Source organism: Lepus europaeus, chromosome 3 (genome assembly GCF_033115175.1).
Source record: "Lepus europaeus isolate LE1 chromosome 3, mLepTim1.pri, whole genome shotgun sequence".
Classification (NCBI taxonomy): domain Eukaryota; kingdom Metazoa; phylum Chordata; class Mammalia; order Lagomorpha; family Leporidae; genus Lepus; species Lepus europaeus.
The window spans coordinates 80736692-80748993 of record NC_084829.1 but is presented as its reverse complement, the minus strand read 5'-3'; the positions used below and the strand labels follow the sequence as shown (position 1 = coordinate 80748993).

General features: G+C 39.1%; 1 protein-coding gene across 18 annotated transcripts in view; it reads left to right on the top strand.

Annotated features, from left to right (window-relative positions):
• The window catches only part of SNAP91 (synaptosome associated protein 91), a 156523-nt gene that overhangs the window by 103924 nt on the left and 40297 nt on the right, over nt 1-12302 (top strand). For 8 of the 18 annotated variants that reach the window (XM_062186427.1, XM_062186439.1, XM_062186436.1 and 5 more), the window contains exons 12-15: nt 1393-1502; nt 3681-3805; nt 6350-6364; nt 6507-6674. In XM_062186427.1, the coding sequence (XP_062042411.1) occupies nt 1393-1502; nt 3681-3805; nt 6350-6364; nt 6507-6674 (418 nt within the window). The remainder of the gene's footprint in view (nt 1-1392; nt 1503-3680; nt 3806-6349; nt 6365-6506; nt 6675-12302) is intronic. The other 10 variants (XM_062186444.1, XM_062186443.1, XM_062186442.1 and 7 more) reach the window with 3 other exon arrangements.

The following is a 12302-nucleotide window of genomic DNA, read 5'->3' as shown; positions in this document are numbered from 1 at the left end:
CATTCTGATGCATAGCCAGGTTTCAAAGCATTGTGTTTGTGAAAAACAAAAAATAATATTTAATTATTTATTTGAAAGAGCAACAGAGAGATTGAGGGAGACACAGAGAGAGCTTCCACATCCACTGATTCACTTCCCAAATGCCTGCAAGAGCTGGGATTGGACCAAGCCAAAGCCATGAGTGTGGAACTCCATCCCGGTCTCCCCAGTGCTTGGGCCATGATCTGCTGCTTTCCAAAGTACATTAGCAGGAAGCTGGATTGGAGCAGAGTGGCTGCCTAGAACCAGCACTCTGATATGAGATGCAGGCATTCCAAGCAGTGGTTTAACCTGCTGCACCACAAGGGCTGTCCCAAGTGAAGCGTTCTGACATGTGACTGCTGAGTACGGTGTGGTAAAATTGTGGCATCCTTTAGGATGACCTGTGGCTGTAGTCTGGCCACGTCAGATTTTTACTGACTGCATTTTTAAACAACAGGGTGATTTGAGTTTTGTTTTCCTAACTGTCAGCTCTCCTCAGAGCTTGCTGTTACAGAGTATTTAAAAAAAAAATGCTATTTTAAGGGCTGGCTTTGTGCCAGAGCAGGTTAAACTGCCCCCTGCAATGCAGGCATCTCATATATCAATGGTTCAAGTCCTGGCTGTTCCACTTCCCATCTAGTTCCCCACTAATTCTTCTAGGAAAGCAGCAGAAGATGGTCCATGTAAATGCATGCAGATATAAATATGACCAGGTAAAATAGAATTAGGAGAGTTACTAGACATGGTTTTTAATTTTTAAATATGTTAGTTGACAATTCTTATTTTTAAAAGTAAGTCTAAGAAAATGAATGTTAGATTTCATTTCTCTTGTTTTATCTGCATTCTATTAACAATGGAATATAGTCAGCTACCCTCAAGTTGTTAGTGACTTGAATCTTGCTTGTGAATTGTTCTCTGCCAACTGTGATCTCTATTTTTTAAATTGAATTTCTAGATTTTAAAAGCATCTGAAAAGATTTCACTTAAAGTCTGTTCAGGGTGAGAAAGAAAAAGAATGATCTTGTCCCAGTAGCAATTATTACAATTGGTATGCTTAAGAAGTTTTTAACAGCTATTAAAATCTTTTCCAATAAATTTATGTTCAGGAAATACATTTAGTTTTTATTTTAAATATATGAATGGAAGTCATTTCAATGTTAGGCTAAATATTCTATCATAATTTTAAGTAAGTTACATTTAACTTAATCTTTAAGATATGTTCTGTCCTGTACTGATTATTTATTACAATTCTTGATTTCTGATTTTCCTGAGTTTTTCCTCCCACTAAGAATTATAAAGCTTAATTGGTGGCATTGCTGTGTCCTGTAGATTTGCCTTTGACTTCACCTTGCTGTGTGTCTTCACTTTCAGTCTTCTCCAGCCACGACTGTTACGTCTCCTAATTCTACACCAGCTAAAACCATTGACACATCCCCACCCGTGGATTTATTTGCAACTGCATCTGTGGCTGTCCCAGTCAGGTTAGTGAGTGAGTCTGTTTATTCGTATTTTGACTAGACTTTTGTTTTATTCTTACATACTATACCCAAATGATCTCACCAGATGAAATTTAATCCTAAAACAATATGTGATGTGTTGGGTTATTTTTGCTACACCAAGTAATGATTAGGAAGACCCACGCTGCAGAAATTACCCTGTTGCTCACACATCTGGGTACAGATGTGGAAGAATGAGGCACACGTTTCTGGTTCTTCTGTAATTGCCTGTTATGAACTTTTTTCTACAATCAGTTTCTTCTTGTGGGAAATTTAAAAGATATCTCAACAAACTGTTAAAAAAAAAAAAAAAAAAGGCTTACAACTGTAGGCCAATTAGCTGGTGCAGATGAGGAGATCCAACTCTGGGACTAGGGCCAGGCCTCCAAGATGGAGATGTTCCTAATCTGCTTTTGTAGCACCTGCATTTCTGGGGTGTGGTAAGGAAAGAGAGAAGACAGATGGCAGTACTGTGAAATCTGAAGGCTGCCCAGAATAAGACCTCCATTCATAGGTGCTGCCTCAAATCATAATTTTAGGTCAGTTCCTTAGTTCTTTTTCCCTGAGTGGATTCTAGTCTCATTTTGTTTGTAGTATCTGTGATTCTGGTTATAAATGAATATCCTGTGTTTGGAAACTTGAATTCTGAACATAGCAATAAAACCAAGGATTGCACACCTGTTACCTGTGTGCTGTAGTTTTCACTTGTTTAGTTCTACTTTTTATAATATGGTAAGTTGGGAAAGACCAAGTCCTTTCTGCTGCTGCTCTTAGATAAATTGTTTCTTCTAAAAACTCTAAGGTCTTTATAACATGTACATTTCTCCTTTTCAGTTACCTAGTCCAGTTGTATTTATGAAATGGACATGAAAACCAGATAGGACTTTCAGTTTTCAGACTCTTAAAAAAAGAAGCAGAATCATTTCTTCAGTAGAATACTACTTGGAAACCTAGTAGGTTAAAAAAACTAAAAAAGATAAAGATGGAATTGCTGTTTATAAAGACAGATAGGGAACCTAAGACCTGATGACTTGGTACCTTTAAGCCTAAGCCAGTGCCCTCCCAGCTAAATATACATGTGAATCACTGGAGGTTAAAATGAACATTCTTGGGTGGTGGATGCCAGAAAGCCCAATATATTGCATATCTAACCAGGTCAGCAGGATGTTGCTGGTTCAGGGGCCCACCTGCTGAGTGGCATGGCTCTAGACTACTGCTTGGAACTTCTGCAGATAGAGAAGCTTTAAAAGCACAGCCACACCTGCATAAGAATAAAAAAAAAATGCAGATGTAGGTTTAGATGAGTCCTCTTACAGGCAAACTTGATATATTATAATCTGATTTAGAAAAAAGGCAAGTTGGTGATTAATGATTGGCTCTAGTATTTGGTTTATAAATAAATCCTTGTCAGGACTTGATTTTTTTTCTTTACCAAAAAAATTCAAAAATAGAAAAAGCTTACCTCAAGGTTGTGATTTTTCTTGCCCTGTAGGACACTGTCTATGGATAAAATCCAACCTACTATTTGTTGTTTAAGTAAAGTTTTATTAGAACAGACATGTTGATTTGTTTATGTATTGTCTATGTCTATGTCTTATCGCATGCTAAAATGACAGCGTTGAATAGAGATAGAGATCTCCTGGCCCTCAAGATCTAAAATATTAACCATCTGGCCTTTTATAAAAATAGTTTGCCGGCCGGAGCAGTGGCTCAATAGGCTAATCTTCCACCTGTGGCGCCAGCACACCGGATTCTAGTTCCGGTCAGGGTGCCAGATTCTGTCTCGGTTGCCCCTCTTCCAGGCCAGCTCTCTGCTATGGCCAGGGAGTGCAGTGGAGGATGGCCCAAGTGCTTGGGCCCTGCAGCCGCATGGGAGACCAGGAGAAGATCAGCGTGGTGCGCCACTGGAGGGTGCACCAACAGCAAAGGAAGACCTTTCTCTCTGTCTCTCTCTCTCTCACTGTCCACTCTGCCTGTCAAAAAAAAAAAAAAAAAATAGTTTGCCAAACCTTGGTATGTGCTATACTCTCCAATATATTATTCTTTTATTGGATTTTAGATATCCAAAATCTGTTCTGTTTCCTGCAGGAATCTTAACTCAAAACACCTAATATTAAAATGTGTTCAAAATGTGATTTTAAAATTATTCCATTTTCCTTTCAGCACTTCTAAACCGTCCAGTGATCTCTTGGACCTTCAGCCAGACTTTTCCTCAGGAGGTGCAGCCGCTGCGGCTGCGGCAGCCCCAGCCCCAGCAGCCCCCGCTGGGGGAGCCACTGCCTGGGGAGGTGAGCAGTAAGCACCAGGCCTCTTCTCTGGGAAGGATGCTGTTTTCACTGGGGATATGTTTACCTTCTGATCATGCAAGACGGTGCTAGAAACTTAGAGGATAAGAATGGCTTGTATCAACTGAAATGCAAACGATCTTCAAAAAGTTCATGGAAAATATGTGTCATGAAAACAAAAAAAAACTATGCATAGATTTTAAAATGTTTTTGCACCGAAATTAACATCTTCATTCCATTTCTCCAGGAACTTTTTGATGTTTCCTTACATTGAGAAACAGATAGGGAAAGAACTATAATATGCTTAAAATATTAAATGCTCATATAGTTTTTAGCTCAAAAGTTAAAACAAAGGAGACTTTTCAGTTGGTGTAGAATTCTGATTGTGTTTGGTGTTCTTTAGAGATTCAGAACATAAAGGATTAAATCCCCATGATTTTATGAAATTAGATTTCATCAGGTAAATGAAGATTTTGGAAACTAAAACCCGAGTTGCCAGGAATGGAAAAATAATTTCCCAACATCAGTTCTCGAGCAGTATGCTCAGTCATTGTGCGTTTTCTCGGGAAGTTTACTTTCCTCCTTCCATCTTTCACTGCAGACAGTCTCATTGCCCTCTGTGTAAACAAAACACTAGTCAAAAGCAAGGAGCTAATAATTTAACCATTTATACTTCTTTTTATTATCTTATGAAAAGATAGAAAACCCCTTCTGTTATACACAAATAGTCTTCTGTTTTATGACTTGGCAAAATATGTGAGATAAATTGCCAATTTTCCATCACAGGCAATAGCTGGTCTGGAAGCTATGAAATTAGAAGGTGCTTAGCTTTTCTGCTAAGTCGTGTTAGGACTTGAAATAACCATCAGTGGAGGGCAGGGTTAGTAAGAGCCCTGCTGATGCCAGGGCAAGAAAGAAATCAAGTCTGTTCAGCTTCTGATGACACACTTTGCTCTCTAGTTAATATTTCTAAGAAGTGTGGCTAAGGGCACCAATTGTGTTGGCCCAGTGGCTGTTGGTTGGAGGAATTACTTAAAGGACCTTCTAGTTCTCAGAATTTTGGAGCTGGCTACCGAATAGCAGAAAATACCCTATCTCCAAGTCAACAGAGCCCCCATTATTTTTTTATTCCTTGCCTGTTAATACGGCATACGTTCTAAAATTTAAAATCTGTTTCTAAAGTCAAGTATTCTGCATGCTAAGATAAAGTACATAAGGCTTGGTTGAAAGAAGTCTTGATTACCCCAGAGCAAAGGTGGGAAATGTCTGCCTGAATATGGCCTGCAAAATTACTGGGTCTGGCCCTGCCGAGGTGACGGTCGCAGGCAGGACTCAAAATTCAATAAATCTATAGCAGGTTAAGTTTTAAGGTGATACTTTCATATAGCCCCCAACTGATGTTATAAATACCCAAATGGCCCTTGGCACGAAAAAAAAGAATCCCACCTCTAGAATATCTATAGAGTGCCTTGAGTAATGTTTATTGAATTTAAAAATTATATAGAATGTGATTATTTTCAAGGTCAAATTTTATGTTCCTTTTTTTTAATGTCTTCTAGAGCTTTTTTGGTTTACTGAATTTTCATATTGTTTTTAAAGGCCTGAAAAAATAGCCCCCTAATGAATCCTGACAAAGTCTCATCATGACTAAAACAAATTTCTGATGGCATTCATTAATTCAAATATGATCCCTGAGATATGTTCCATGAATAAAATAATAATTCCGTGAATAAAAAGAGTAAGAATGCCATGGGAACATTCTAAAGTCACTGACAGTGTGAGGACCCCCCATAGACTTCTGTTGGAGGACACCAGTCCAAGTCCACTGTTGATCGCTAAGTTGATCTCTAAGTTGAACCTCCCAGTGTGTCATGCTGACCTCAAAAAGGCTGAAAAGGTTTGATGCCTGTAATCTCTTTCACATTCATTGTAAAGTAACTCTGTTGTCCTACACTGTTTTCAAATGTCAGGATTACATGTGGTATTGGAAAACATCTGAGAAAGTGAAACTTAAAAAGAAGAAAACATTTTAGCTTAGGACGTCTTTTTCCTAATGCCTAACGTCGCATTCAGTTCTTCGACTGTTTCCTCTCAATTACAGCTTTCACAAAGTTGACATTTTTTCTCAGGTATGGCAGACATGACACACTGCATACACAAAGTCAGTTAACCACAGCATCTTCAGAGTTGACATGTGTGTGTACTGAAACCAGTCAGAGCAGGTGAAATGGGCAGTCTGGTGTTGAGTTGGGTTTGTCAAAGTTATTTGGGCCTGACTGCAGATAAGTGTCTGACCTCCCTTCCCTAAATTTTCCCATTTATCAAATTGGGCACTTGGTCCAGAGAATCCTTACAGTCCCTTCCACCTTGGAGGTTCCAGAGTTCCAGGATAATAATAAACTTTGTAAAACTACAGATGGCCCAGAAAGATAGGTAGAGCTAACGTTTCTTTAGTGAGTGCCTCGCCTTGCTTGGACACTGGTGTGGTCAAACGTTTCAGCTTTGGCTCTTATTTCCTTGTATGCTGCCATGTACGGATGTCACTAGACCTTCTGGGAGAGGGTGAGTAGAGCTTTCTTCTTCTACTTCTTCTGAGAGACTGTATCTTCACGACTGTCTTCATGTTGATCATCAGAGTCCGGTCTATCTTTTGTCCTTGCCTTTTCTTCTCTTCCCTCTACTCCCCATCTCTGGTGAAACACAGATTCTTTGGCTGCACTTTCCTCTGTTCCCTCTGAAGCCCAGATTTCAGACCCATTTGCTCCAGAACCTACCCCTCCTGCTACAGCTGCTGAAATCACAACCACTTCCACCTCTGCCTCCACGGCTGCAACCGTCACTGCTGCCCCCGCTGATGTGGATCTCTTTGGAGGTTAGTCAGCCACCTCCCTGTCCTTCCTGCCAAGACTGGGAGATTTCCTGGGTGAAGGTGCCAGGGCAGGCCAGAGGGTTTATGCACTTTTCCAGTGTTTATTCATATACACATAGATTTAACTTTGCTGAGTTCGCCAGCTTTCTCTTCATTTCATTTTGGTATTTTTATAGCAGAGGTCGCCGCGCTTGAGGCTCATTTGATTTCAAAGGTAAATTTAAATTGCTACTAGAACTGCTGGCCCATATGTGCTCTCCCCCGCAGAGCTGTCTGTAATCTTTCAGTGTGCCTTTTTGGTCAGATTAGAACAAGCCCAGAGAGTGTTCACAGGATGTAGGAGGGGCAATCCTGACTTAAGTTATTAATATTAGGGACTGAAGAATGTCTAAGGGTTACCTTGACTTGAAGGTCTTTGAAGAGAGTTTAGGGATATGCCTGTTTTTGCAACCATAACCTTGTCTTTCAGAGAGAACAAAGATGTCTTGGGTCGTCTCTGGCTTTGAAATTTCAGGGAACAACTGAAGCAGCACTTGCAATGTAGATTGAAAACAGGTTTAGTTCAGTCTTTGAAAAGATTGTCTAAGAATATGCTTTCCATGCAAATGTCCATTCTGACCCAATAAAATATTCTGGACTCTGCCAGTTTAATATGTTTGGACTTACTGAACCACCTGAAGTCTATTTACATATTCCCATCTGAGTGGTTCTAATGTCCAAACCTAGAGACATGCTCATATGAAAGACATCAAGTGGTGTTATATTCATTATAGTTTTATGTTTCTTCATTACCATATAACATCTTTCCCAGGGCATTTAGAGAATATGGTAAAGAAATTGGAGGCAGAAAATGATGGTGAGAGCCAGAGATATTTGGCAGGCTCTGATGGAATTAATATACTCTTCTGGGAACACGCACACTGTCACATACCATTCTGCTACATGCTGTGTCCCAGTGACTGCTCTGAGGTTGGCCATCATCAGACAAGGAGCACTCGATGAGACGAAGTGTTACCATGGTTTCATAAAAAAAACTCTCCCACTGCCTTGCTGCATCGTCTTTCCTATTAGAAGAAAACCTTTTTTTTTTTAAAGTAGGGTAGTGAATATTATAGATCCTTGAGTATTTTATTATAGTCATCCACTATAGAAAGTTAACTTTTTAGTTGTGCCCTTATATATGTTGAGATCAATTTTTTAAAGTTTCACTTGAATTTATAAAAATCTGCGTTTTCTTCATCCTTTCCCTTCGTCCCCATCACTGGTGTTGAATCTGCAAGGAGGATGAAAAGAATATAGACAGGGTGAACCACGACTTTGTGCTGAAACGCCGCCACACCTTTCACGCTTTCAGTGTTCATTTTCAGTCCACTTGCAGGGTGCTTGATTACCTCTAAGAAACCAGTCACTTCTGTTTTGCTTCCCTCACAGCTCTCCAGAGTAAACAACCCTAAGATAGTTCTTAGAAATACTATGAATGTTAAAAAAAAAATTAAAAAAAGAAATACTCTGAGTGACATTGGGCTGTTTCTGTTTATCACTCATTACTATTTTGACTCTATTCATCAAGCCAAAAACTGGGAACATTTTCATGATGGCATCCTTACCATTCTAAGTACAAGTAGAGAGGACTGGCGCTGCAGCAGTGCCACAACTTATGCCCAGGAATGATGCTCTTCTTGTGAGTTTGTCTGTTGCCTTCCTAGGCCTCCGACTGGAAAATGGTAAAGATGAGTACCACTGCAGATCTCCTCACACTGATTTTATTGATCTGGATAGTTCTGCAAAGTGTCTCCGAGCCCTGAAAGCCAGAGAAAGCACCTCTTCTGTACAGGAGTCCAGGTGTCACTGCCTGCTCTGTGATTGTCGATGATTTTTCCCTAATTTCTTCCATGCCCTCTATCTGCTTGCAAGAAAGCCTTTAGAGATTTGAATTGAAATAAAAAACTAAACTGAAATTTCTCTGGCTATTTTATATTATTTTATATTAACAAGTGTGGCCACTTGTTAATAGTTTGTTTCTCTAAAATAGGCATGTGGTAGAACTGCTGGCTAATAAAGGCACCAGTTATATTTTGTGTACACAATTTTAAAACATTTACTCTTGAGGTTCTATGTAACATGCAACCACTAAGTATATTTCTCTAGAAATAAGCTTGGCAGATTTCAACTTCAAAAAATGGATATTTAGTTTTGTGAATGTGACATTAAACATTAAAATTTCTGTGCATTTTCATACTGTATTTAAATTATAAATTTGGAAAATAAGAAATTTGCTTTTAACCAAAGTATTCAGATTGATAGCTACATAATCTTTTAGTCATTCGATGTAGCTAGCTCATGTAAATCACTAAAGTTTTTTTCAGATATACTATATTTATTAAATATTTTAAAGTGAACTTTTAAAAAAATTAAAGACTATGTTCTTTGATCACACACAGCAGGTTTAGAAGGCAGCGTTGTGTTTTAAAAACAGTCAAACTTACAGGTAGTGATAAGAATAATAGACAAAATCATTGAAAATATCTCATTTTTCATGATATAAACTTTACTTGCAATAGCACATTAGTGTACAGCCATATGAGACTTTTCTAAGCTCTAGAATGCTCCTGTACAAACCCACAAGCGTACACTTTTCATCAGCTATGTCAGTTTGTGAATAAGCCTTCATGAGGTTCAGACTCTGCAAGTATGAAGCCAAATAACCAAAGAGCTTAGCACACAAGGCTGCCTTCATTCATACATGCCGGTTAACGAATTAAATTAATCAACCTTCCTCAAAACCAATATTTAAATAGAAGCACTTACAACTGGAGTTCATGTAAGAACCTCATGATGCTGTGACCTTTGGGGAAGTAAAGGAACCAGAATGGTGACTCCTGGGAATTGAGAACAGTTGGAGCCATTGTGCTGAGGAGTATGTGATCCAGCGATGGTTTATGTGGCTGGGGTAGACAGGAAGAACAGTTCAGGCTGAGAAAACCCACAGCTATCACAAGTTTTGAGAAAGGTACTCATATGATGAAGAGTTTGAGCCAAAAATTCCTCCTAGAGCAATCGAAGGCAAAGAAAACTGGTCTGCAGCAGTCAGAGGAGTCAGTGTGCTGGTGAAGGCCTGGATGTGGTGACTGTAGCACAGCGGGAGCATGCATGTCCAGGATGTAGCACTGGAGAAAGCATTCGCAGAATGTGGAGAAATGAACTGTCAATGGGCAGCAAGGGAAAAAGAACTGGACTGGAAATACCTTTAGCTTGAAATGCTGAGACAATAATGGAAAAAAGCTTGGTATTAAAAGAGGCTTTGCTTGTTTCTTTTTTTAAACATCAGCAGAATGCTCTTCTCTCGCACAGTCCTGTGAGCTGCCACTGCATTGCTGGACAGCCCCCATCCTGGCTAAAGTTAGCGGTGACTGAGGTGGCGTCCTCTGGAGCGCTTGCTCTCATCTCACTCTCCCGGGCTGGAATCAAGCAGCTGTGGTTCCTACCTTTCAAGAAAGTTTTGATGGAAGATGATTTAAATTCAAAATATTTAGTTTTAAGGAACAAGAGAATTATTATAATGATATGTCTTGCTAACAGAGGGAAACCAAGAACCTCTCTAAGAATGTACCTATACATATGCATTTCACCTCCCTATACATACATGGTAACCTAAGGTAATAATCTGTGTTAGTGCCCGGGATCAAAGCTATGCATAGTTTTTATCAGAATACAAAATTTCCATTGACCTTTTTTGAAGACCACATATATGCATGGATTTCAAAAATTTTTGTACCAAAATAAACATTTTAATTCTATTTTTCTTTTTTTTAACTTTTATTTAATGAATATAAATTTCCAAAGTACAGCTTATGGATTACAATGGCTCCCCCCCCCATAATTTCCCTCCCACCCGCAACACTCCCCTTTCCCGCTCCCTCTCCCCTTTGATTCACATCAAGATTCATTTTCAATTCTCTTTATGCAGAAGATCAGTTTAGTATATATTAAGTAAAGATTTCAACAGTTTGCCCCCACATAGCAACACAAAGTGAAAAAATACTGTTGGAGTACTAGCTATAGCATTAAATAACAGTGTACAGCACATTAAAGACAGAGATCCTACATGATATTTTTTAAAAATTGATTACTTTTGTATGTAATTTCCAATTTAACACCAGGTTATTTTTTATTTTCAATTATCTTTATATACAGAAGATCGATTCAGTATATGCTAGGTAAAGATTTCATCAGTTTGCACCCACACAGAAACACAAAGTGTAAAAATACTGTTTTAGTACTAGTTATAGCATCACTTCACATTCGACAACCCATTAAGGACAGATCCCACATGAGACATAAGTACATACTGACTCCTGTTGTTGATTTAACAATTTGACACTCCTGTTCATGGTGTCAGTAATCTCCCTAGGCTCTAGTCATGAGTTGCCAAGGCTATGGAAGCCTTTAGGGTTCGCCGACTTTGATCTTATTCTGATAGGGTCATAGTCAAAGTGGAAGTTCTCTCCTCCCTTCAGAGAAAGGTACCTCCTTCTTTGATGGCCCCGTTCTTTCCACTGGGATCTCACATGCAGAAATCTTTATTTAGGTCTTTTTTTTTTTTTCCCCAGAGTGTTTTGGCTTTCCATGCCTACAATACTCTCATGGGCTCTTCAGCCAGATTCAAATGCCTTAAGGGCTGATTCTGAGGCCAGAGTGCTATTTAGGACATCTGCCATTCTATGAGTCTGCTGTGTATCCCGCTTCCCATATTGGATTGTTCTCTCCTTTTTAATTCTATCAGTTAATATCAGCAGACACTAGTCTTGTTTGTGTGATCCCTTTGACTCTTAGATCTATCAGAGCCTCAATAGACATTTTTCAAAAGAGGAAATCCAAATGGCCAACAGACACATGAAAAAATGTTCAAGATCACTAGCAATCAGGGAAATGCAAATCAAAAACACAATGAGGTTTCACCTCACCCCGGTTAGAATGGCTCACATTCAGAAATCTACCAACAATAGATGCTGGCGAGGATGTGGGGAAAAAGGGACACTAACCCACTGTTGGTGGGAATGCAAACTGGTAAAGCCACTATGGAAGTCAGTCTGGAGATTCCTCAGAAACCTATATAACCCTACCATAGAACCCAGCCATCCCACTCCTTGGAATTTACCCAAAGGAAATTAAATTGGCAAACAAAAAAGCCATCTGCACATTAATGTTGATTGCAGCTCAATTCACAATAGCTAAGACCTGGAACCAACCCAAATGCCCATCAACAGTAGACTGGATAAAGAAATTAGGGGACATGTACTCTATAGAATACTATACAGCAGTCAAAAACAATGAAACCCAGTCATTTGCAACTAGATGGAGGAATCTGGAAAACATCATACTGAGTGAATTAAGCCAGTCCCAAAGAGACAAATATCATTTGTTTTCCCTGATCGGCAACAACTAACTGAGCACCAAAGGGAAAACCTGTTGAAGTGAAATGGACACTATAAGAAACAATGACCTGATCAGCTCTTATCCTGACTGTTGATGTACAATGTAATACTTTATCCTTTTTAGTATTTTGTTGTTGTTGTTGTTCTAGTACTAGTGGTTGAACTCTGTAATTAACACATAATTATTCTTAGGTGT